Source organism: Lissotriton vulgaris, chromosome 5 (genome assembly GCF_964263255.1).
Source record: "Lissotriton vulgaris chromosome 5, aLisVul1.2, whole genome shotgun sequence".
Classification (NCBI taxonomy): Eukaryota; Metazoa; Chordata; class Amphibia; order Caudata; family Salamandridae; genus Lissotriton; species Lissotriton vulgaris.
The window spans coordinates 13,012,518-13,040,051 of NC_141693.1; the positions used below are offsets into that span (position 1 = coordinate 13,012,518).

General features: G+C 47.1%; 1 protein-coding gene across 1 annotated transcript in view; it reads left to right on the top strand.

Moving 5' to 3' along the window:
• LOC147709994 (major histocompatibility complex class I-related protein 1-like) overlaps window positions 1–27,534 on the top strand; it is a 108,915-nt gene that overhangs the window by 50,148 nt on the left and 31,233 nt on the right. Inside the window, exon 4 of the mRNA XM_086919302.1 lies at window positions 13,044–13,319. Coding sequence (XP_086775428.1) covers window positions 13,044–13,319 — 276 coding nt within the window. The remainder of the gene's footprint in view (window positions 1–13,043; window positions 13,320–27,534) is intronic.

Below are 27,534 nucleotides of genomic sequence, written 5' to 3' on the forward strand. Positions count from 1 at the left end.
ATCTGCATCAAATGGATAGGATCCTCTTGCCCAACTCGTGCAGAATGGCTGAATTCGGCAATAAGAATCAACAAACTTGATAAGATAGGAAATGTAAGTAAGAGATTTAAGTTCTGGGATAGTTTTGAAAGTTTCTTAAACCCCAAATAAGAACTAAACATAAGTCCTATGATTAACGCGATACATCTTCTGGTGGACAAGTACGGTACTTGTCGAGTAGTCAAGTTGGCTAGCTCCCCTCGTTCCAAATCAGAAGCATTGGTATGTAACGAGTAAAGGAAACTCCTCAAAAACCAACAAGAGAAAGATAAAACTACCCAAGACAAGAGAGATCAAGGGGCAGTGTCGGAAAAGAATAAAGAGGCAGACACCTGATACTCCGTAATCATACAGTAATCGCAAGATGAGGACAAAAAAAAAAAGAGTAGGCTGAAAACGCCGGAGCTGGATTTTCTCAGCAGGAGAAAAGACAGCGTCTCTCTCAGCGCGTCGAGGAAGAGGAGGAGGGGCAGGGTCCGCGGGCAGCTTGCATCTGCTGGGCTCTTCAGGGGACAGCTGTTCTGCTCCTATGTGCACCACACCATCGTTCGCTCATTAGCTGCGATAGCAGTAGCGATAGTAGCAGCCGTGTTAGGATCAGCTGCATCAGCCTTTGCTTAAGGCAACGTTGGTAATATTTATATCTGAAAGGTGCCTGGTTTGATGTAAGTTTTTGGACATAAGACGTCAATAAAGATGTCACTAGGAAGTGATCGTCTCTCAGTGCTCATTAGAGTTCTATTACTAATCAAAACATAGCAAGTGGGGCTTTCCCAGGTTGCTGAGTTTTATCTTGTTGAAGAACTCAGAGTGTAATCTAGGAATCTTAGATAGTGGCTTCTGCTGTGTCATTTGCACTAATGAGCTGCAAAGGAAGCTGCAGAGGAAGTGATTCTGAAATGTGGCTCTGAACGTGTGAGGCCAGAGACGAGTTTCTGAATATTGCATTTGATCGGTTATGCCATTATAGGGGAATAAATGGATTATAGCCGTATAGGGGCATAAGGTCACAGTATTGATCAGGGTCCTAGATTAGAACGCGACAGGAGCAGTGCATGGACAGGGCAGCAGAGGCCGGAGCTGTGCACAGACAGGACATCAGAGGGAAGATTTGTGCACCAACAGGGCAGCAGAGACTTGAGCTGTGCACAGACAGGGCAGCAGAGGGAAGAGCTGTGCACAGATCCAAGGTACCCACTGTACCCCCTGCTGCAGTGTATCCTGTAACCCACTTACCCCCTGCTGAACTGTGTCCTGTACCCCACTGTGCCCCCTGCTGCAGTGTGTCCTGTAACCCACTATACCCCGACCTCAGTTTCCTGTAACCACTGTACCCCTTAATGTAGTGTGGCCTGTAACCCACTGTACCTCGTGCAATGGGTCCTGTAACTAACTGCAACCCACCATTGGGGCAGTTCCTTTGTTCGTAGGGCACCCTAGTACTACTCCAGTACTGAGACCAGGCCACCCGCCCTGTCGCTGCCAGCCCCCTCCCCACCACTGTTGATTATCATTATTGCGTTACGTTCTTAGCTCCATACAGAGGAAGCACTGGCGTGCGGTAGCTGAGTCTATTCCGACCATGATGGCGGCCCCGTGCGTGGTTGTATGATAGGACCCACACGTAGAAGAGTGACATTTGGAAAGTATACAATAGAGAGGAAAGACGGATCCAGATGCGAATGAATACGCACCTTAACCAGGTGGTTATAAGAAACAGTGGATGCACCTTTAGTGATTGGTTACCAGCTGCTGCCGGATTGAGTTTGCTTGTTGTTTATCTCCCTGTCCTGAAGAGGCCAGATTTGTTGGAAGGCCGAAATGCGACCGCGTCGACACTTTCCATATGGAGGAGTCCCTGTATAAAATTTGATTTTGGAAATTAATGCCTTATGACACACTTGTTGATTTAGGTTCTGTAAAATTTGTGCACTGAACCAGTGTTGTCTGACTACCTCCCCGTGTACCTCCTAGAGTTAATGGGAGGGCACTTAGCCTTTACTATATTCTTTTTCTAACGGTGAAAAATTATCTACTTTTTTGGTTTTTCCATTTTTGTCTAAAGTGTTTTTGGTGTTGGTTGCGTATATATGGATGTATATAGTGGTGTATGAAGTATTGATACTAAAATATACATATTATTTCTTTTTGTTTGTTTGAAAGAAAAAAGACTATACAAAATAAGATAACAATAATTTATGTGCTGATTACAAAAAATAAAATGTGTAATCATGTCCCCTTGTGCTAGTGATAATATACAAAATGTTTGATTAACTTCACAGTGAACATTTGACATGAAAATAGGTGAATTAATTGTCCCCTATTTTGAGAATAGCCCAGAATCTGATCCTCCTTTTTCCACCATTGTGTTTTTGATTATCATTATTGAAGCAGATGCAACAAAGCTGGATCCCAGGGGGTTGAGGGGCCTTCTTCTTCTCAGTTAGGACTGTCTAAAAGGATCATGGGAGATTTTCCTTTCTAGCATTACGACCGAGGGCACCCTTGCCAAAAAAGGGATACAACATGGGAGCTTTCTTTCCGAACGGGACAGAGAGCCTGTTTCAAGATTGGAGTGATAGTCAGGCTTGATGGGGAAGAGATGAAAGATGCAGAGGATATAACCTGCTACTCAGAACTGTAGTTATCATTAGTACAGGAGGTTTAGTTGTGTTGGGGTCCAAGGGTGTCAGGGGTTCACAAACAAACCAAATTCTTTGGAGCAGTCTTTTTGGGACAATGCAAGTTTTTGTTTGATGCATTTGCTGTTTTAAAGGTCTCATACTTAGTGTGGTTTATGAACTATAGAAAAATATTCCTGAAATCATCTCAAAACCCCGCCTCCTGCACGCAGCCATATCTGTGCTGCTCTCTCAAACCTTGCCATAAAGTTTTGGAGGGGGGCCCGACCTCAAAACATTTTGCTTGGGGGTGGGGGGCTCAGAGCAAAAAAGGTTGAATACCTCTGGACTAGAGAAACGCTGGGTGGTATGAAATATGTGCAGGCATTGTGCTCTCACACAGACATGTGAGGAAAATGTGATTTAATTGCCAAATTTGAGTATTTGCAGGATATTCTGGGTAAGAAAACATTGGAGGATCCACACAAGCTACACCTCCCTGGACTAATGTTTTGTTTTCAGAAACGTTTGGGTTTGGTAGGTATCCCTAGAAGACAGCCGAGCCCGGGAACAAAAACGCAGGTGCCCCCCTTTCAAATCCAGGTTGTTTTGTGATAGATAATTTTGATGTTTCCACAGTATGTTTTGGGCTCTTCCCTGTCGCATGCATGTGGTCAACCACACAGGTGTGGTATCATTTTAATTGGGAGACCTGGAGGAATGCTGGGTGGTAGGAAATTTGTGCCGGCCCAGTGACCCCTCAACTTTTCCACACAGAAATGTGAGGAAAATGTGATTTTGTTTTTAGCCAAATTTGAGGTTTGCAGGGGATTTTGGGCAAGAAAATGTTGGGTGATCCATGCAAACCACACCTCTCTGGACTCCCTTGGTGTGTAGTTTTTAGAAATGTCTGGGTTTGGTAGGTTTTCCTAGGGGGCTGACAAGCCGGGACCAAAAATGCAGGCAACCCCCTTGCAAAAGCAGGTTGTTTTGTGATAATTTTAATTTATCCAGTATTAGGGGTGTCTTTCATAGGTTCACATCCCTGAATCATTCCCCATCGTCGGGATGGAATTCCCCGCTACATAAATAAAGTAATGTCCTATTAGACATATAGAGAAATAGGCCCAAGGGCCTCACACTAGTAACATATCCATGTCCTTTCGTAAAAAGGACTAAACTCTAGAAAAGAGCCAATCAGCTATCACCTCCCTCTAGAACCCTCCTGGAAGGAGCTCCAGTCCCTCAGATTTTCTACTGCACGTCGTGCTAAGGGAGTCTCCTCTGAGCTCTGCTCAGTTTTCTTCTCAACTGGGTTTCCATTGTTCTCTAGTGATATAGTTATATTCTGGACTGTAGTTCCTGACATCTTCATGGCTGAGACACCAAAAAAGGGCCTTTTTAGGCCCTGTGGTTCCTGTGGAAAGAAAAGGCTACATGTAGATGACCAACATCAAGACTGTCTATATTGCCTGTATCCAGACCATTCTTCCAAGGAGTGCAAGGTATGTCATACCTTTCCACTAAAACCCTCAAAGATCGCGAGGGACGCCTCTTAATCAGGCTTCAGAGACTGAAAGATAAGGACCAATCAGAATCTTCTGACGAAAGTGAAGGCTCTTCAGTTTCTTCCAAGTCTTCTAAAAAAAGACCAAGGGTGGCTTCTCCTGGCCCTTCGGCACAGCCTCCTCAAAAGATGACACATAAGAAGTCTTCAGAGGTCCACTCCAAGGCTCTTTCATCGAAGGTGTCCTCTCAGGAAGTCCCCACCTTCAAGAAGCCTACTCTTGTCGACGACATAGTCGACGACGACTTCAGTAATGAGGAGAGCTGTGTCTACAGCATGGTATGTGACTACGTCGACGACTACTGTTTCCACGTCGATGGCAACGTCGTCTTTGACCTCGTCCACGACTACGACCCCATCGTCGACGGCAGGTAAGACCGTGTCGTTGTCGATAAGCATCAAGAAGACACCGTCGACATCGAAGCAACCGTCGACGCTGCGGTCACTGACGACTGGGTCGTCGACGACCTCGCCGACAAAGACAACACCGTCGACGAGGATGCCATCGACGAAGACGCCGTAAACGAGATCTCCAGCGATGACACCAGTATCGACGACGGCCCCGTCGACGATAACCCCGCCGGCTACGACACTCGTCGACGATGATGGATCCAAGTCTGAAGAGCACATATGTGCATCTGAAAATCACGAAAAAGACACCAGCCACCAGCATGTCTTTTTGAAGAGAAGGATTCAGATGAAGGGGACATGTTCCAAACTGCGACAAGCCCCTCTGAGCTTAATGTAAAATATCAGGAGAGCTCAGATGAAAAAGAGGAACAGGAGGAACAATATCATCCACCTCCTCCACCAATGGTTTGCCTTCCAGCCTCTTTGGTCTCGGACTTGCAATACCTCATTACTGATTACAAACACAGGTTTCCAAAGTCACCTACATGTCAACCCTCGGCAGTATCTAATTCACCAAGACCACAGCCTCCACCTTTAAATTTGCAGCCGGATCCGGCCAACTTATCCCATCCTCCGTCTACTGATGAGGACGAGGAAGAAGACCAACATGAAGAGGGAGAGCTTCAAGACACTCAATCTAACCATGGTGAATGGGATGACTATGTCGTTCCCTGCCCTGCTTCTCCAGTACCTGCACAAGCGGACTCACCACCCGAAGACATCGGAGGGTTCCATAATGTCATTGAGAGGGCAGCTCAACGCTTTCAAATTCCCATGGTTTCTCTCCAGCAGGACTGCTTCTTATATGATTTTAAGGAGCCTTTCAAGAAATCAGTGAAGTTGATACCCATAATAGAATACCTGTTTGGACAAGGTGTTAAAATTATGCAAAACCCTTCCTCAGTACCTCCGGTATTACCTCGCTTGGACAAGAAATATAGGGCGCCTGATACTGCGCCAGCTTGTTTAATAGGACATCCTAAGCCGTACTCGGTAATTACACAGGCAGCTCAGAAAAAGTCCAACAATCCTTCTGCCCCATTAATAGCTCCGCCGGATAAAGAAGGCCGAAGGTTAGACAACATTGGAAAGCGTTTTTCATCAATGTCTACACAGTAAAGGCGTCCAATGCCTTGGTGCTTTTGGGGTGTTACAATAGACAGTTATGGGCAGACATAGCCCCATATTTAGCGGCCTTACCTGAGGAATCAAAGGAAGAGGCAAAGAAAATATTATTAGAAAGGGAACGCTCAGCGTCAGAAATAATAGACTGCGCGATGGATATCGCAACGACAGGATTTCGCCAGCTTGCCGTAGCGGCTGTATTGAGACGACAGGGTTGGTTGAAGGCAACTTCCTTTCGTCCTGAGATACAAACAAAAATCTTAGATATGCCTTATGATGGTCAATTTCTCTTTGGGCCGCAGATTGATGAGGCGCTACAGAGTATAAATAAGGACACAGACACTACCAGAGCATTGGGTACTCTCCAATACAAGAGTCTGTCCTTTCGTGGATCAAGAGGGAGAGGACAATCCTCTTATAATGGGGATTATCAATATCGGTCTTCATACTCGTCTGGTCAGCAACATCGGCCACAGTATCAGCAGTGCCAGCAACAGCACCAGCAATCCTCTTATGGCAAATCGTCCTTTCGTGGTAAAGGCCACCGAAAAGGCAATGCTCATAGACAATGACCCTTCACTTCAGCCAGTCTCCAAATCATCTCCATCCTCAAAAATTGGAGGAAAGATCTCCCATTTCCTGAAAAATTGGAAGTAAATTACCACGGACCGTTGGATTCTACAATTAGTTCAATTCGGCCATTCACTGGAATTTGTTGACATACCTCCCCAAATCCCTCCCCGACCTATGCTTCGCAAAAAATCTACGTCTGCTTTTCCGGGAGGTTTCTCTTATGCTCCAAAAAGGGGCGATAGAAAAAGTCCCTCTGTCTCAACGAGGGAAAGGATTTTACTCCCGCTTCTTTCTAATTCAGAAGAAAGAGAAGAAGTGGAGGCCGATTTTAGACCTCAGAGCCCTCAACAAATTCCTAAAGAAGCAGTCGTTTCGTATGGTAACAATCCAGGAGGTCTTGCAGCTTCTAGATGGGGAGGATTACATGGTGTCTCTAGACCTTCAGAATGCTTATTTTCACATCCCGATTCACAGAAATCACAAAAAAATCTTAAAATCTGCTGTAGGGGGCAGACACTTTCAATTTTGCGTCCTGCCTTTCGGGCTCAAGTCTGCACCTCACATTTTTACAAAGTGCCTTTCTCCAGTGGCTGCATATCTCAGACAACAGCACCATCAAGTCTTTCCTTATCTGGACGACTGGCTGATCAAGGCTTCATCCCTAGAAGACACGTCCAGGTCTTACAACGCTTGTCTGCAACTCTTCAATCGTTCAGGACTCACACTCAATCTGGAATTTCTGTGTATTCGCAGAGATTTCTTACAGTTTCGCCGAGATTTGAGTAACGCGATTCAGCAAATTCCGCCCAGCCCTATAAAAAGCTTCCAACGAGCAAACAATCCTTGGTGGCTTGCGTAGCAATCAGCCTTCTTTTCGGGTGAGAGGTCCGTAGCGGGAAATCAAGCCAGTTTCCCTAGTAATCACAACTTGCGACTCCAACGTGCATTCATTCACTCCAAGAGATACGCACAACTTGGTAAGCTAGGTGCCCAGTGAAGCGTTTTCTTTTTTCAGTTCAGTGCTTTGTCGATCATGACACATTTTGGACAATGCAGTGCCCTTGGTCACATGATCGCAATACGGGGTAGTGAAACATTTATTGGATAACAGTCAGTCCTGTCACACCGTGACTGCGGCACTCTGGAAATTGACAAAATACTGTGGCAGGCATAATGAAGGCTACTCGATAGGCTTGATACATGATATTGTTGAAGGCTAAAATAGATACTGCATAAGCTGTATTGTCCTTGTATATACTGCATAAATCTACATGACAATAAGTACCAAATAAATACATATTAAAATACATATGGAGTCTCAGAGTTGTTTTCCAGGGCAAGACAATCGTTTGTGATACCCCACAGGCGGCCTGAACTTGGCTCATGGAGGAGCGCCCCCAAGAGACTTGTCCCAATTCCCCCCCAACCCCCCCGGCCAACGGGAGTCTACACAGCCTCAGCCATCTCTTCCCAAGCCACATCAGCGGCCCACTCGGTCCCGCAAGAAGGGAGACCCGCGGAATGGGGCGTCGCGATCGACTGATGTGGAGTCCAAGTTGCTAATCTCATCTGCACTTCGGGGATCCTTAGAGTACGATGGAGTCTAACCCTAAAGGTCCGCAGTCTTGGAATCACAAAATGATTCTTAAGTTCTACTGCAGCTTCTGACAATAGACTGTCCGTCTTCGCTCAGTTTTGGATTATGGGGTACAGGGGTAGTTTTAGGGTTTAGGGATAGGTATGGGGTTTGGGGTACAGGGGTATTTTTAGGGTTCAGGGATAGGTTTGGGTTTTGAGGTACAGGGAAATTTATAGGGTTCAGGGGTAGGTTTGGGTTTTGGGGTACAGAGGTATTTTTAGGGTTTAGGGATAGGTTTGGGTTTTGGGGTACAGGGTATATTTATAGGGTTAAGATGGGTTAGTGTTTAAGGGTGTTGGGGTATTTTAAGGACTAAGGGTGGGTTATGATTACAGGGTGCAGGGGTATTTAAAGGGAGCAGGGTGGACACCCGGAGCTGGAATGTATAGAACCTGGGAAGAAAAAACAATGAAATATTGGACACAACGCTCGCTTTTTTTTCCCGTAATCCTGCGCCCCGCACACGCCCACGCCCCCAGCACACGCCCATAGCACACAATATGAGACATGGCATGAAGGGCGGAACGTACCACACGCCCCCAGCGTTTGTCACGCCCCCAGCACACGCCCACAGCACAACCCAGAGACGCCCACAAGGGACTACTTTGCTGGCACGGTTCTTTTACCTTTTAAATGTATATGGTGGGCGTCTGCATAGCCTATGTCCTTCTGCTGCAACTGCCCTTCCAACGCTGTATTGGGTGTTGTGATTGGTGCTGTGGTTCCTGAGATTACCCGTCTCAAAGGTTTGGGCTCTCTCTTTATTATATTAGTATAGATAGATATAGATATATATTCACTGCAAAAACCATAGGTTTCAGGCACATTATAGTTAGGAATTAGCATTTAGAAAACCTTAGAAATTCACTGAAAAAAACATAGTTTTAGGGGCATTATAGTTAGTTGGACATTTCACTCGTACAAAACCATTGAAATTCCCCCGTTATAGTTAGTTCAGCTAACTATAACTCGCGCGCCCGCAATGAAACTGCTGATGACGTTGCATATTACATCACTCATGACATGGTCAATGGCATCACTGATGACTTGTGGGACCCCCTTCACAGGCCTAGGGGGTCAGGGTGTTTCTACCCTGCCCCCTTTTCGTGTTGTGCGTGTTCTTTTTTCTGTTTTCTTGTGCCTCCGTTCTACTGAGGCACAAGATGGCTGCCATCACTTCCTAATTAGGAGTGTTGACAGCCAATTAGCATGAAGCTCGTGATCGGGAGGGTGCGCGGACACTGCACAGCCATGGATATCACAACTTTTTACATTTTGATTTGCTCAGCAACTGCTGAACGGATTTACACCATTTAACACAAAGGGTTCTTTCTGAACCAAGGGCTACCTTTTTGCCACATTTGGTGTAATTCCGTTCAGCAGTTTGGGCTGTATCCGTGTCTAAAGTTTCCTATGTGAAATTGCATGGGGAAAACACGTTTTGGGACCCCTTTTTTTTCTCGGCCCCCGCTTGGCGAATCAACCTGAAACTTTCAAGATAGGAGCGGACCGGAGCGTCCCACGAGTTTTGAAAAGTTTGCGAAGATGCGTCAACCGGCGCAAAAGTTATTGGGAATGGAATTTTGCAAATTTCCTATAGAAAATAGGTCCTAACTATAACTACCTACTGGCGACCGCCAGTAGGTAATATATATATAGATTTTATTAACAAGAGATTCCACAAAAATTAAGTGCACTGTTAATAATTGAAAGGTAAAACAGCTGAACCAATGACTCACAGGTCGTGAGATTTGAAGCTGTGACAAGGCACCAACTGCTTTACAGGCCATAGGCATGCTCTCCCCACCCTGATAAGATGGTGCTACCAGGGCGGACTAAACCTCCGCGTAGACTTGGCGAAAGGAGGGAGTTTCTTACATAAAACTTACAGGACAAACAAGGGATCCAGTTGAATTAAAAACACCTTCAGGTACCTCGTTATCACCTTTATTAGCGAGGACCTAATGTACGTTAAAAACAAAAATCATGATAGAAGCTAAAGAGAGTAATATCTCTAATCCATCTTGCAGTAAGCTAACATGTTTCTGCCCACGCAAAGAGCCAAAAAGGTGTGGGGAATTTGTCAGGGATGTCTGATCCCTACAGAAACATTATCATGTGTACCCTATATCCCTACGTGCTAATGTGGGGGAGTACACCTAAGGCGTGCCCAAGCAAGTCTTACCTGGGATACTCCTATGTGCAAATTCCTATGCACCTGAGAAGGGGAAGAGTAATGCAAAGAGACATGTCAAAGAGAATGTATTGGCGTGCAAAGTGCGATTATTTATCCACACTCACACCATGGTGACTTACATGACTCTAGTCACAGGCATCCTTGCATGCTCATAATCATCACCCAAAACGTGTCATAGATAAAGAATATCTTGTGAGTGTGAGTTGGTAATGAAACACAAAATACCTTTCTGGTCAAAGAAAGGGGTAACATTAGCTAATATTAACTATGGTGGGAAATCTTCTGAAGTACATTCAGGGTCTATTTAGCCATAGAGCCATCTTATTAGGATTATAGGATTCTTTAGCCAGCACAGTATGTTAACTAAGATTACTAGTGACCAAAGATTAGGGGATAACAGAGACTCGGTCAGAGGAGGGGTGGCGGCCTTCATAGTCACACACTAACAGAGGGGAGTACATAAAAAGAAAGGACAACATGAAATGAGTAAATGTAAATGTAAAAATCCACGCAGCAATTGGGGGGTGAAATTCGACGTAACACAACCAAAGTAGCCACGGTCTAATAAATCCTAGAGCAACACTTAAGTCAAGAAATTGCAACTCCGTTCAAAAAGAACAGTCTACAGACCTGGAATATCCTTTAAGTAGGACGGATTCCCATCACTCACGGAGGTGACATGCTTCACCATCTGGGTCTCCTCCTGGCGACACATTAGTGGCGCCAAGGGCTACAACTCTTTCAACAAGAAAGGGTAGTTCACAGATGTTTCCACAAATACCTATAGCGCACTAACACGCACAATCAGATCCACTAGATGAGAAGAGGTGTACTGTATTTAAGAGTGATGGACGCAGTGCATATAAGTGAGAAAAGTGAATTAAAGTTGAACAGCAGGAGAGAAAAATCGTTATGGGATCTTCCCTAAAAGAAAACAGTGCAAAGACAGTGTTGACATAATAACTGTCACTCGATGAAAAAAGGTCTACATGTTTCAGCCAATTGGATCCAATTTAATCCTTGGCTTTCTTCAGGACCAAACAGTATATATATTGCTACTGCATTAACTGTGAAATTAGTGATATAAAAACAGGGTTGGAAAAATAGAAACATGTGACCTGAATCAGCAGGACACCTCACCTCACCTTGTCAGAGCCGTCTGACGTGGCCTGAGGTACCGGCGGACAGAGTGGGGCCTCATTTTCCTGGGCTGTCGCCAGATGGGGTGAGGTGTCTTCCTCGTGCCTAACAGATGTTATCAGCACTCCGTGAATTGTAGAGGATTTGGAAACCTGCTGATTCAGGTCACATGGTTGTATTTTTTCCAAACCTGTTTTTATATCACTAATTTCTCAAGTGCTTTTGTCATGTCTGTATGCTTGTGTGACAACTTTTCTATAACAGACCACTCTAGCTGGTCAGCATTGTGGCTTTTCTCAATGTAATCGGAAGTCAGCTTCGTAGCATCCCTTCTGCATCTAATTGTGCTGTAGTGTTCTGAAATACGAATGCACACTGTATGTGTCGACATCCCAATGTACTGTAGTCCACATGGGCACTTGATCACATAGATAACATTTGTGTAGTTGAAGTTAGTTACGCCTTTCTGTCCCCAGTGTTTGCATTCCCAAATCCAGTACTTTCGACTTTTTTGTAAAATGGCACACACTGCAGGATCCACACTGGGAGTGTCTTGAGGGAGGAGGAAGGTTCCACGGTGTGGTCTGTTGGGACCCCGTACATTTAGCTTTTGATCATGTGTGCACAGCCATGTCTCCTATGTTCCTTGCTTTCCTGAAGGAGTACATTGGTCGATCTATGTCCAAACCTCCAGTTTAGAGGATGTTCCAGTTCTTGTTCATCATAGTTTTAAATGGGTTAGACAGGGTGCTAAAGGTGGGGTCACAAATTAAACTGTCCCACGTTTACCGGCCTTCCTCCGGCTCCTCGATTGTCTGGTGGACCGTCCCATGGCACACAAAGCCGCCCGCTTGAAACAGAAGCAAGCCCCGAAGACCTGTAGTACCCCTCCGGCAGCATTCAGGCTGCGCCATCACCTCCACTTGGAATCCAGGCCCCAGATTTGGATCGGAGTAGGTGTACCTTCCTCCTTGGCCTAGCGTCAACTCTCTAGTCTACAGGTGATTCTAGGGTTTCTTCTGGAGTCTCCGCTTCTCTCTTCCACTTTATCGTGCCTCTTTTGGCCTTCTTTGTATTCCGCCTTATCGTCCCGTGTTTTCAGGTCGCTGCGCCACCCGTCTTCCTGAAGTGTCCTCCTTTTTCTTGCTGTTCTCTTTGTTATCAGCTTCATTCAGCTGTTTACCTTCACCGTGGGAGCAGGCCTCATTACCCTGCTTAGTCCGCCTGTTTTATGGACTGTGGTCAGAGGATTAGGCTGCCAAAGGGAGCTCCGACAAATGTCTACGCGGCCATCTTGTTAGGCCACGCCCCCATTTCTGTCGGGTGTTATGAGGAGTAGCCACGTCTTCTGAAATGTAGTAAGATTTGTTGACAAAAGGAGCCCAGAACACCTCAGATTCACCTTCCTGGTTTAGCTACTCAAACCGTCAAGCACAGAACATACAGCCCTGAAGAGTCATGGAACAATAATAAAGGGCATATAATGTAACAGCAGGCACATGAAACTCCCTGAACACTCTGGGTAAGTAAAGGAAGTTACAGTACTATGCACAAGAAGACATTGATGAGTTGCAAGATGCAATGAGTGGGCTACAAATATGACCACTAGTGGTAAATGTGATACCAGGGACCTAGAATAAATAATATGGTAATTGTAGAACTGGTATTACATTAAGTCCTTTTCAATTTTTGAAATTGTTGTATAATTGTAGTTATTGTTTTTTCTTTCAGTTACTCCTCAAACAATGGTTTCACAAAGAAAGAGCAACAATCACACTTTTCTTATCGGTTACGCATATGGATTCTACCCCCGAGAAATCCAGGTGAAGTGGGTCCGGGATGGTGTAGAGATCCCCTGGGAGTCGAAGGAGCTCCTGCCGAACCCTGATGGAACCTATCAGGTCAGGACAAAAGTAGAAGTTCAGGAAGGAGATGATGTGAGGAGTTATGAATACCATGCGATTCACAGCAGCCTGCCAGTGACTGTGATTGCGACTGTGGAGTACAGTAAGTACACGCACTCTCAGGACAGGAGGTAAAGCTTGTATGCGAGGTCGACGGTCACTTGAGCCTACTGAAGATGTGATGGTTTATTGTAAGGGGCTGGATTTCACAAAATGCTGAATAGTTACTATTTAGGTCTTGCCTAGCGTTGTAGTGCAAATGCGCTGCCATCGCTTTGCGAGACATGCAGTATATACAGTAGTGTGGAAACTCCACCCACTCTCTGCCCATTAGCTTTTGTCTTAAATGCTGCCTTCCGATTGGATTGAGGCTTGCTAGTCCCTCATCATTCATCATTTGTTCCCTGGACACTTTGCGGCTGATAATCGTTGCTAAAGTGCATGTGCTCTTTACCTCCAACATGATAGCAATGGGTTTATCCACAGTTTGCATATTAGATTTACTTATAAGGCCCTAGTAGAGTGCACTACATGAGCCTAGGACCTATAAATCAAATGGTACTCATGGGTCTGCAGCTCTGATTGTACCACTTACTTCAGTGGCCCTTTAACGTGTCTAAGGCCTGTTACTGCAGAGCCCGTATGTGCAGTTTTAAACTGCCATTTCGGCATAGCAAGCTAACCTATTTGCCAGGCCGAAACCTTCCTTCTTACTACATACAAGTCATCCCTAAGCTAGGCACTGGACAACCCTTGGGCAGGGTGCAGTGTATTTAAAAACTAGGAAATGACATTTTAAGTTTTGCATGTCCTGATAATAAAAAACTCGTAAATTAATGTTTGTCTACTAAAAGGCCTGCCTCTCCCATAGTATAACATTGGATTACCGTACTACACTTAATAAGTGCTAACTTACAATTGGGAGCAGGTAGATATGATGAGTTGGTGTCTAATGAATTGGAATTTAAAATCCACTTTAATGGTAAAGTCGGATTTTAAATCGCAATTCTGAAAATGACGCTTTTCAATAGTTGGCATTCTCCTGTCTATTTGGTGTCTGCAGCCTGTATCCTGGGTCTCATGTCTGGGTGTAGCTGGCAGTTGGTATTTTGTGTATTCCTCCAAGACAGTGATAAAATAGGTAGCATGGATATTGGCAAGATGGGCTGTCTTTTTCAGGGTGAGAGGGAGGAGAAGTCACCTCCCACACTTTCATATCACAGTGAATGAGCCAGCTCATGTACAAAGGGGTTTCCTAGTTCTTTGTGCCCCAGAAATCTGGCACCAGGACAGGGAAGCAGGACAATCCAGACATCTCTGAGGCATTAAAAGTTTGGAAGTGACCAAACCTCAAAACGTGCACCAGGTATAAATATTGAACCATTAGTCCCAACTCCTCAGACCACTTCCGGACTGGTGCACCTCACAAGAAAGAAGGACTACTGAGCTGTGTGAAGTCTGCTATATTGACCAAGACAGATATGCTACCAAGGACTTCCCACTTCAACCAAGCCTTCTTTAGTCGCGCCCACTTCAACCAAGCCTTCTTTAGTCGCGCTGAATCAAAAGTGCGCCACAGATACCTAATCACCCCTGAGGCGGAAGCCGGGAGATTTTGCTCGTATTACTTTTAAATTACATTGCATTGTACTGCTTTTTAATCCACTGTGCACTCACCTTTGGGCACTTTCCCCCTGAAATCTGCTGACATTTCCTGCACACAGCGGATCTTAGTGATGTTTCGGGTAGGGAAAAACATCGCCGCCATTGCGCGCCAAACCCCCGGGCCACGCCCACTTCCTGAGGCCACGCCCACTTCAACCAAGCATCTTAAGTCGCGCTGAATCACAAGTGCGCCACAGATACCTAATCACTCCTGAGGCGGAAGCCGGGAGATTGTGCTCGTATTACTTTTAAATTACATTGCATTGTACTGCTTTTTAATCCACTGTGCACTCACCTTTGGGCACTTTACCCCATAAATCTGCTGACATTTCCTGCGCACAGCGGATGTTAGCGCTGTTGCGGGTAGGGAAAAACATCGCCGCCATCGCTCTCCAAACCCCCGGGCCACGCCCACTTCCTGAGGCCACGCCTCCCATCTCTCTACATCAATGTGCATTCCCTGGACGCGCAGCGGGCGCGCCATCAGCACGCCGAAGGTGCGCCAAAGGAAAGCCCGTCCGCGCCAGGCCGGGCCCAGGGCCCGAAACCCCTGGAGGTAACAAACCAGCATTAAGGGTCTATGCGGCTGATATGTTACTCTCCCTGCGACGCCCTCTCAAGCAAAACTGTAAGATCCTACCTAACGACAGACACAATTCAATCTCGTTTCCTTCCTGCCACTTTCTACTTGATGTCCCTCAGCTCTGTCGACCCGTTTCCACAGGCCGCAAGCCAGTACACACGTGGCTTCTTGGCAGCCTGAACTGCATATCCCTCAGCAAACACAAAAGAAACATCTATTATCTTCTGTCCGACAACTCACTGGATGCCCTATTCCTCACAGAGACGTGGCTACACGCCAGTTCAGGCCCAGACATCGCCGAAGTCCTTCCGCCAAACTATGCCATTGCCAGAAAAGAACGACCCACGGGAGTGGGGGGTGGCATTGCAGTCATCTTTAAAAAATCGTTGCAATGTACTCTGGAACCGGTTTCCATAAACTCCTGTGAGTCGGCCCTTTTTAAACTTCAACTCCACCCGAACTTTACCTTCACGGGCCTCCTGATCTACTGACCACCTGGCCCTATTTAACCCTGGGCCACTCAACTTGTAGAGTGGACCGCTTTGGTCCGGGTAAACTACAGCAATTTATCCATTATAGGAGACCTAAATATACACTTTGACGACCCACTGAACAAACCTGGCAGAAATTTAATCCATGACCTTGCTGCCATGAATCTTACTTTATGGAACTCGGGAGCTACACACAAAGGAGGTCACCTTTTGGATCCGATTTTTTCCAGCCTTCCCCTGTCACACTGCCATCCAGCCCTGCCCCTGCACTGGTCAGACCACTTCCTAATTAATTTTAGCGTGTCTAACCCAATGGCTTCTAGCCCTTCTAGCAGGACAGGACAGTCCGGTAATAGGAATTGGAAGAAACTGGACATAAATCACTTCATGTCCGTCCTAGACTCTGCACCTTTGGGTGAAATGTTCGTAACTGAGGACATAAAGATTGTAGCCACTAACATTAACAAATGGCTTTTAGGAGCCTTGGACACTTGCCTTCCCTTGGCTCGCAAAAAATGTATAAACCACAACTCTCCTGCGTTATGGTACAACGAGGAATTGAAGGCAGCGAAATCCAAGTGCAAGCGTTTGGAACGCCTTTGGAGGAAAGACTACTCCCCTGCAGCCAGCTCGACCTACAGAAACAAACTCAAGCTTTACCACAAAGCCTGCACCACGGCCAGAGCCAACTACGTGGCGAAATCTATTTTGGAACCCACAAACAAATCTAAAATACTGTTCAATCTCGTAAAAGAGCTAGCGGGCTCAAACACATCAGCCAAACCCCTTCCATTGAATAATGTTCAATGTGAAGAATTGGCGCAGTTCTTCACAAAGAAGATTGAGACCATCTACCAGGACATTGTAAAACAGCACCTGACACAAGAAGCGACGGATCTGGATCTCGGTTCGAAGGAGGAGGCAATCCCCCCTCCGCCAAACCTGTCCTACGAGCCACTAACATCCTGGCCCGGGTTAAATGTTCATGGTCTCCAAGACATCTTAGGGAAAGTAAAATCTGGCTCTCCCAGCGACCCCCTCCCGATTTCCGTACTCAGACTCTTGGACATCCCACAACTCTCCGTTATCTGCCAAACTCTGAATCTATCCCTCTCCACTGCAAAGGTCCCAGCCATGTGGAAACATGCCATGGTTTCACCTCTGCTCAAGAAACCATCGGCAGATCCGAAAATCCTGGCCAATTTCCGCCCAATATCCCTCCTACCCGCCTTCTCCAAAGTCTTGGAGAAACATGTACACGGACATCTTGCCAGGTTTACGGAGGTAAATTACGCACTTCACCCCTCCCAATCGGGTTTCCGTCCAGGTTATTCGACTGAGATGACACTGCTTGGAGTGATGGAAAATCTTCGCCTCCTGGTCGACAGAGGAGATTCCGCTGCGCTGATTTTACTTGACCTCAGCTCAGCGTTCGACACCATCTCCCATAACATTCTGCTAAATTCGCTCTCCACCATGGGCATCAGAGGCAAAGCATTGGACTGGATATCATCTTTCCTGACTCTCAGGACATTTCAAATCACCTCCAGTACCGCGGCCTCAAATGTCCATCCATCCCCCTATGGAGTCCCTCAGGGCTCGGTGTTGAGCCCCCTGCCTTTTAACCTATACGTAACCCCGCTCGCCCAGATCGCCGAAGCAGTAGGTCTAAACATGTTTACCTACGCCGACGATTCACAGATCTTATTCTCACTCTCCAATGGAGAGCATGACTCCTCCTCCCTCATGCAGTCAGACCTTAGGAACATTGCCACTTGGATGAGTGACAATATGCTTAAACTAAATGGTAGCAAAACGGAGGTTTTAATACTGGGCCCAAACCAAAATCTCTGGAACCCAAGACACTGGCCATCTGAAATGGGCTCCCTACCCATCCCGTCGCAACAAGTACGCAACCTAGGCATTATCATTGACAACGGCCTAACTATGGAGCCACAAGTCACTAACCTTACATCCACCTGTTTCACCATCCTGAGGTGGCTCAGGAAAATCATTTGGATGTTACCGGCGACACTCAAAAGTCTGTGGTCAACGCATTAATCACCTCCCGTTTAGACTACGGAAATGTTCTCTACTTAGGGTCATCACAGGCAGTCATGCAACGCCTGCAACTGGTGCAGAACGCCACAGCTAGACTGCTCTGCAAGTGCAACAGAAGGGACCGTATGTCCGGTCATATTAAGGCACTCCACTGGCTACGAATTGACAAAAGGGTCAAATTCAAAACACTTAGCATGATGCACAGAATTAAATGGGGCAATGCCCCCAGATACCTACAAGCCCTCGTGCAAACCTACACGCTGGCTCGTTGCCTGAGATCCTCATCTCAAGGCCTTTTCTGTGTGCCCAAAGTGCGCCGAGCGAGGATGGGGGGTAGATCTTTCTCCCTACTGGGCCCCAAGCTCTGGAACTCCCTCCCTCAGCACCTTCGCTTGGAAACACGCTACATCCATTCTGCAAAGCCATTAAGACCTGGCTTTTTAACCAGTAGCTTGCTCCTGTCTCTTCCCTGAGTCATTCGCTCTGCTCATGTGGTCATGTATCTCTTAGCACCGGGAAACCCTTTTTGGGTAGCTGTCGCGCTTTAAAAGCCCAACAAATAAATAATAAATAAATAAATAAATAAGGACGGCTACTGCCCAAAGCTTGTTTTGCTGCACCAGGACTCTTCTACTGCTGTTCCTGCTCTGCTGACACCAGCCTGCATGTGTGTTCCAGGACTCCACAAGAATCTCCAAGGGTTAGTCAGCTGACAACCTGTTCTGAAGCCACAGAGACTCAACAGTCTACGTAGTGCAGCTCGTTTCACAGTGTCATATAGGAACCGCTGCTGTGTGACACATCCCCATCTCAGGGCCTCGTTTTGCAGCTGCTGCTTATCTGAACCACAGCTGAGCAACTCATCCTTGACACAGGACTTCACATCACAGCACCTTGCTCATTGGAACTGCTGCTGCATGACCCATCCCAACGCAAGCTTCACATCGGAACCAGTGCTGTTTGACGTATCCCTGCCGTAGGGCTTCACAACGCCACCGCTTCAGCAATGCCACTGCATCGTTTCAGCAACAGTTGCTGCACAACGCATATCCGACGAGGGACCTTGCATTGCTCCACAACCAGGTTTGAGGTTCTTGCAGGCCTAAGTTGGCCCTTGTATCCAGGCCCTTGTATCCTGCCCACGCTCATCGCAATCAGCTTGAACTTGTGACTTTGTCTCAGTGCGGCACAATCCGAGAACCTAGCTCTCGTTTCTTCTAAGTGCTTAATTTTACCAAAACCTTTTTTAAGGTCTCAGGTTCTACTAATTGCATTTTTGCTTTTAAGGTCTTGAATTATTATTAAAACTTTATCTATTTTTCTAAAATGGGTGTGGACTTTTCCTGTGGTGTGCATACATTTTTTTACTGTTTTGAGCGCTGCATGAATATTTTACAGATTGACTTTAAGTTAAGCCTGACCACTTGAGCCCAGCTACCAGGGGCTTAAGCGCAGGTTATTTTGTGGTTTTCTTCTGCTCCCCTGACTTGGATTGTAGTTGTTGCTTGAGTAGGGTTTTACCCCCAACCAATAGTTGTTGCTTGAGTAGGGTTTTACCCCCAACCAATAACCCAATTTCTAACACTTGTTAAGCAAGGATATCGCAACAATCAAAGTATCTGATCAGGAACAAAAAGTTTGGTCAATAATAGACTTTGGGACAAACATACATAAAAACGTTGTGCTTGCAGTAGTTCCTTCAGGACATGGAAAGACTACCTATCCAGTCTGTGGGGAATCCTAACCCAAGCCAATAATGGTAAACAATAATGGTTCCTGAGGTGAACAAGCGGTCTTGCCAGCTTCATCACAATGGTGCGAGGAGCTGTCATCTTTCTTTATTGAAAAAATACAGAACATCCAGGATAGCCATGGACAGGTTCCCCGGTGCTGAGGGATTTCCCCCCCGCTGCCTTCTTTAGCTCCTACTTCATCAGCTCCTCCATTTATGAATTTTCTCCCCATAGCTAGGGCAGCTACGTTGGCCATTCTTAAATCGCTCAAGTCGGGCTCTCCTACAGACCCATGTACAGCTACAGTTCTGGCTGGGGTTGCGGAGGTGTTTTACCCAGAGGTAAATATGATTATTAATTTATCTTTACAGACTGCTACTGTACCTCTGAATTGGAAACTGGCCAAGCTTTTGCTACTTTAAAAAAAGCCTTCTCTGGCTCCCTTCAAACTCACTAGCTATCGCCTATCTCTCTTCTACTGGCATTGACAAAGGTATGTGAAAAAGTGGTCTTTCGACAGCTTGAGGCCTATGTCGAGTCATCTGATGCCCTCCACCCGGCTCAATCCGGTTCTAGGGCTTCATATAGGACAAGGGATTTTCACCAAAGATATTTCCTAAGATTGGTTTAAAATAAGGGCTTATTTTTGCACCGCTGCTCTGTTCCATTTACATATCTGACCCAGCTGCAATATGCCAACCTAACTCTGAAAATACTTCCAAATTAGCCAATGTACTGCATCTGTCTTAGTTTACTCAGATGACCTTGTGTGCCAAGGTGAAATGTTATGTGGTGTGGCTGGGGTCTTACCATGTAATATTCCCACAATACACGGTGGATGATTCTTAGATTCAACAACAATAATCCTTAGCTCAATCAAGGTTGTGTGGCAAAGATCAGTCAGGCAATACTGGAGGAACATGTGTTAAGGATTTTACAGTACCATTAGGGTTCATAAGTAATTGAGACGACTCAAAAGAAATCTGACAAAAATGTATTAAAATAGAGTTATTTTTATATAAATACTACCAGCCCGTCCCGACGTTGTCCGGGTATGAATTGCTGCCGGCCAGTAGTATATTGTTTTGTAGGATTTCGTTTTGATAGCATTTCTCATCTGTGACAGGCCTGTGAAGCGCTCCGACTCACAGTGCACTGCTGATGCACTTAAGAGTGCGCGTTCAGAACTGTGTGAACTCGAGTTTCCCTACTTTATTTTTCCTTGCAAGATTATATAGCGCGAACTCGACAACATGGCATGAGCACAATTTACATTACAGAAGAACACATTCATTTGTGGTAGGCACGGGGAGACAAAGCGATTTGCCTGGAATCACAGGTTGTTGAGCTGATGCCGAGAATCGAACGTAGCTCCCCAGCTCTAAAGTTCGCAATTCTAGAACTTGTGGCGGGAGGTGTGTCTAAAAGTGTATGTCGGTGCTGGCCATCAATGAGAGAGACCTGTGCATTTTTCAAATGGGTGGTGAAAAAATATGAGTATGTTGCTGGAGATGTGGGCCTCCGTGCCACCAATGTACTTACCGGGGGAGGGTAAACACCAATTATTCCGCAACTTTCTTTCCGCATACCATCACTCCGCATACTTTCATTACGAAAGTACCATGACTCCGCAATGCCATGATAATGCATGGCATTACATTTTATATGCTTTTACCACGCATATATTTACAACGAAATTCGTTGTAAATGCATGAATGGTAAAAGCATGTTTTTTTGTAATGTTTGGATAAGGTAAGTATGGGTATAGGGGTATATGTTTTGGGGTACTGTGGTATATGTTTTGGGGTGTTTGGGTATTTTAAGGGTTCAGATATAGTTTTGGGTTATGGGGTACAGGGGTAGTTTTAGGGTTTAGGTATAGGTATGGTTCAAGTTCAAGTTCAGGAATTTGTATAGCGCACTACTCACCCAGAGGGTCTCAAGGCGCTTGGGGGAGGGTGTGTGCATTACTTATCGAATAGCCAGGTTTTAAGTTGCTTTCTGAAGGAAATGTGGTTCTGTGTGAGGCGGAGGTGAGTGGGGAGAGAATTCCAGGTTTTGGCCGCTAAGTAGGAGAAGGATCTTCCTCCCATGGTGGATCTGTGGATGCGCGGAATTGCGGCGAGGGCTTGATTGGAGGATCGTAGTTGGCGGGTGGGTGTGTAGAAGGACAGTCGTGTGTTGAGGCATTCGGGTCCTAGGTTGTAGAGGGCCTTGTGTGCGTGGTTGAGGAGACGGAACGTTATTCTCTTGTTGACGGGAAGCCAGTGGAGGTCTTTCAGGTGACCGGTAATGTGAGCTTGACGAGGGATGTCCAATATGAGTCTGGCTGATGCGTTCTGGATGCGTTGGAGTTTTTTCTGTAGTTTGGCTGTGGTTCCGGCGTAGAGGGTGTTTCCATAGTCCAGTCGGCTAGTGACCAGTGCGTGGGTGACAGTCTTTCTTGTTTCGGTGGGGATCCAACTGAAGATTTTTTTGAGCATGCGAAGTACGTTGAAGCATGAGGATGAGACGGTGTTGACTTGTCTGGTCATTGAGAGGGAGGAGTCTAGGATGAAGCCCAGGTTACTTGCGTGGTCTGTAGGTATGGGTGCTGTACCCAGGGCCGGTGGCCACCATGAGTCGTCCCAGGCAGAAGGGGATGATCCTAGGATGAGGACTTCCGTTTTGTCCGAGTTTAGTTTTTTGGCGGCTGTTCTTCATCCATTCGGCTACTTCTTTCATGCCTTCGTGTAGATTGGTTTTGGCGGTGTTAGGGTCTTTGGTGAGGGAGAGGATCAGCTGGGTGTCGTCAGCATAGGAGATGATGTTGAGGTTGTGTTGTCGCGCGATGGGTGCGAGGGGACTCATGTAAACGTTGAATAGGGTGGGGCTGAGTGATGATCCTTGTGGTACTCCGCAGATGACTTCGGTGGCCTCTGATTTGAATGGGGGGAGGCGGACTCTCTGGTTCTCCCGGCGAGGAACGAGATGATCCAGTCCAAAGCTTTTCCTTGTATGCCAACGTTGCTAAGGCGTTGTATGAGGGTGCTATGACAGACTGTGTCGAAGGCGGCCGAGAGGTCAAGCAGGATGAGGGCAACTGTTTCTCCGTTGTCCAGTAGCGTTCGGATGTCGTCTGTAGCTGCGATGAGGGCGGTTTCGGTGCTGTGTTTGGCTCGGAAGCCGGACTGTGAGGTGTCGAGGGAATTGTTGGATTCAAGGAAGGCGGCGAGCTGACTATTGACGACTTTCTCAATGACTTTGGCAGGGAATGGGAGGAGTGAAATGGGGCGGTAGTTCTTAAGTTCAGATGGGTCTGCTGTGGGTTTCTTCAGAAGGGCGCTGAGTTCGGCGTGTTTCCAGCTTTCTGGGAAGGTAGCGGAGTTGAAGGAGCAGTTGATGACATCACAGAGATGGGGTGCAATGATGGAGTCTGCTTTGTTGAAAATGTGGTGGGAACATGGGTCGGTTGGCGATCCTGAGTGGATGGAGTTCATCAGGCGGATGGTGTCTTCAGTGGTGATTGGGTTCCAGGCGCTAAGGTAGTTAGAGTGCGGTTTTGGTTCGGAGGTGGGTGGAGTGGACTGTTCTTTGGACAGGTTTTCAAAGCTGTTATGTATGTCGACGATTTTGTTGTGGAAGAAAGAGGATAACGAGTCGCAGAGGTCTTGGGAGGGAGTAATGTCGTTTGAGCCGGCGGTGGGGTTGGTAAATTCTTTGACGATGTTGAATAGTTCCTTGCTGTTGTGGGCGCTGTTGTCGAGTCGATCCTTGTATGCTGATTTCTTGGTGGATCGGATCAATTGGTGGTGTTTGCGGGTAGCGGCCTTGAAGGTGGACAGGTTGTTAGTGGTTGGGTTTTTTCTCCAGGTTTTCTCGAGAGTACGGCATAGCTTCTTGGATTTCTTAAGGTCATCGTTGAACCAGGGGGCCTTTTTGCTACCTTGTTTGATCTGGTGGTTTTTCAAGGGTGCTAGTTCGTCAGCGCTGTGGGTGATCCATTGTGTGAGTTTGGTGGCAGCTTGGTTTGGATCCGATGATGGCAGGAGGGTTTTGGTTAAGCGATGTGAAGAGTTGGTCGGTGGTGATTTTGTTCCAATTTCTTCGAGGAACAAGTTGTGGGGGGTTGTGGGTCAAGGTCTTTTTGTAGTTGAAGTGAACGCAGCTGTGGTCCGTCCAATGGAGAGCCGTGGTGTGATCGAAGGAGATGTGCTTGCTGGAGGTGAAGATAGGGTCGAGCGTGTGTCCGGCAAGGTGGGTGGGGGTGTCAACAAGTTGTTTGAGTCCGAGATTGGCCAGGTTGTCCAGAAGGGTGGTGGTGTTGCTGTCGTTTTTCTTTTCCAGGTGGAAGTTGAGGTCTCCCAGTAGGATGTAGTTCTCGGATTTGAGGGCATGTGGGTTGATGAAGTCAGGGATGTCTTCGTTGAATTGTGTGCAGGTTCCTGGTGGTCTATAGATGAGGGTGCCTCTAAGTGTGGTCCTGGGGTCGGTGTGGATCTGGAAGTGGAGGTGTTCGGCGGTAGCGAGGTTATCGTCGAAGCTGGTCGTGATTCGGATGGTGTTCTTATGGACGATGGCGATGCCTCCTCCTGTTTGGTTGGTGCGGTCTTTTCGGATGATCTTGTAAGCGTCCGGGATGGCTATGGCGATGTCGGGCGCTGATGAGGTGTTCATCCAGGTTTCTGTGAGGAAGGCGACGTCCGGTGATGCAGTGTCGAGTAGGTCCCAGAGTTCAGTGGCGTGTCTGTGGACCGAGCAGGTGTTTAGCAGGATGCACTTCAGGTTGTTAGAGTCGGAGCTGTGTTTGGAGTTAGTGGATTTGGTGTGGGTCTTGATGCAGGCGAACTTGCAGGAGTGGCAGGCGAAGGGTCCGTGGGTGTGTCCTGGAGCAGCTTCGCAGCATTGTGGTGTATGTCCGGGGTTAAGGGCAAAGAGGGTGGCGGCGTCATACGTTATGCGGGTGGAGGGGATTTTGCGGGGACCAGGGGGTCGGGCGCGGTCCAGGCGCGGACGGGCGTAGACGGGCTTACCTCTGGCGCACCTTCGGCGCGCATGGGGCGCGTCCGCTGCGCGCAAATGCATCTGTCATAAGTGGAGAAGTGGAGGGGGGGAGGGGCGAGGGAGGATCAGCTGGGAGGCGGGGGCGAGGCGCAGAGGACGGGCTCCGAGGCACAACAACAACAAAATGGCAGCAGCAAAAGTGAAACTAGAGAGAGGCTAGGGCACAAAGACAAATTAAACAGCTTAGACAATCTGTGAAGAAAGCGCTACAAAAATCTATGCACAAGACAAGCAATGCACTTTCCAATCAGAGCAACACAGCGAGCGCTACAACAGGGACTGCGCAAATGAATAACACAGTGCTTGAGTCAGCTAAAGCGCTATAATAATTTCTAGTACTCGGCAATGCTTATCGCACTACAGCGCTATGACAGACAGCAGCCAGCAAATTAAAATGATCAGATGAGAGCAAAGAGCGCAGCCCAACGATACCAAAAGTAGAGCAGGGAGCGTGGGGAGCGACCGCTACTGAGAGCGTCAGGACGGTACAGGGGTATTTTTAGGGTTCAGGGTTAGGTTTGGATTTTGGGGTATAGGGGCATTTTTAGTGTTCAGGGGTAGGTTTGGGTTTTGGGGTACAGGGGTATTTTAAGGGTTCAGGGCTAGGTTTGGGTTTTGGGGTACAGGGTTATTTTTAGGGTTCAGGGCTAGGTTTGGGTTTTGGGTTACAGGGGTATTTTGAGGGTTCAGGGCTTGGCTTGGGTTTTGGGGTACAGGGGTATTTTAGGGTTCAGGGGTAGGTCTGGGTTTTGGGGTACAGGGGTATTTTTAGGGTTTAGGGCTAGGTTTGGGTGTTGGGGTACAGGGGTATTTTTAGGGTTCAGGGGGAGGTTTGGGTTTTGCGGTATAGGTGTATTTATAGGGTTCAGGGCTAGGTTTGGGTATTGGGTTACAGGGGTATTTTTAGGATTTAGGGATACGTTTGGGTTTTGCGGTACAGGGTATATTTATAGGGTTAAGATGGGTTAGTGTTTAAGGGTGTTGGGGTATTTTAAGGAGTAAGGGTGGGTTATGATTATGGGGTGCAGGGGTATTTAAAGGGAGCAGGCAGGAATTAGTTTTTAGGGTGTAAAGGGGAGCACGGGGCAAGCACACCCGGAGCTGGAGTGTACAGAACCTGTGAAGAAAAAACAATGAAATATTGGGCACAACACTTCCCTTTTTGTTCCGTAATCCCGCGCCCCGCACACGCCCACACCCCCAGCACACGCCCACAGCACACGATATGAGACATGGCATGAAGGGCGGAACGTACCACACGCCCCCAGCCTTTGTCACGCCCCCAGCACACGCCCACAGCACAACGCAGACAGGCCCACAAGGGACTACTTTGCTGGCACGGTTCTTTTACCTTTTAAATGTATATGGTGGGCGTCTGCATAGCCTATGTCCTTCTGCAGCAACTGCCCTTTCCAACGGTGTATTGGGTGTTGTGATTGGTGCTGTGGTTCCTGAGATTACCAGCCTCAAAGGTTTGGGCTCTCTCTTTATTATATTAGTATGGATAGACACCAATATGAACTTTTTATCATACATACAACCGGGGTTATGAATTTGTAAAGCTTTACAAATTAGATGCACTTTTCGATGAAACAGGTCCCATTGAAGTGAAGGGGGAAAAACAAAGGTGACAATCGGTCACTTGCAGGTTGAGTTCAAACTAATTGTCTTGTAGATAAGGTCAAGCGGTCTCCACAATCAAGTTCCCACAGTCATTAATTCCTTACCTTGCCCAGGGGGTCCGGGTGCAGGGATGACTTGGCTGTCCTTGGTACTGAAAGGGATCTGTGCAAACTGTCAAACTTGCAGCACTGGAGTACTGCTCTGCCCAAGCAGAGTAGAGTTCTTTGGGGGTCCTAGGACCCAGGTTCAAGAGCTTGCTTTCTTCTGCCTGGCTCGGCGGCTCCGGGTGCAGATGTGGCTTGGCAGCTGTGAATCACCATGGCAGGTTCCACCAAAGATGCTTTGCTGCAACCTGGCGACTCCAACTTCAGGATGCAGGAACACAGCAGCTGGGTCATTGATAACGTCGGCCACTATGAGCTTCTCTCGGGCTGGAGATGTCGTTCAAGGGGTAGATCACCTGACTGGGGATCACCAAGCCTTGGCTGCAGCAAATGTAATCCACGGTTACTTCTGCAGTTGGAGGTCGACAGAAGTGGAGTAGCTGCTTGAAAATTGGTGAAAGCTTGGCTACCTCTCTGGACTTGCAGGACACCACTTCTCTTCAGGCTAACTCTCGACTGGCCTTGGCAGTCTGCTTCGGTTTCTTTTGTCCACTGGAGTCCATCTTGCAGGGAGCATCTAGCTTTTGTCACGGACACCCGTCGAACACACGATTCCAGTATATAGTCTATTCAGAGCACTTAAGTGTCCTCTCTTTGCACTGGGGCAGAGTCCAAGGTCCTGTGTTTGGTGACAGAGTCTTCTTTGTGCTTCTTCTTGGATTCATAGTCAGAGCCAAGGTTCTCATGTTGGCGGAGCCCCCTAAATCCTGGTTTAGTGGGCTCTAGATTGTTAGGGCAGTGGCCAATGGGCTACTGGTCCCTGCGGCTGTAGTGATAACATCCTGTGGTTGTATTTCACCTTTCCCCCCAGAGTAATCTAATTTAGGGTCTTCTAACATATCAGAACCTTTGCTTTGCTGTACGTGTACACCTCCTGCATAACTAATTTTCCCACCTGTCTGGCTGGACAGAGCAGGAATGGCTTTGTCTTCGGGTGGGGGTCAAGGTAATAGCA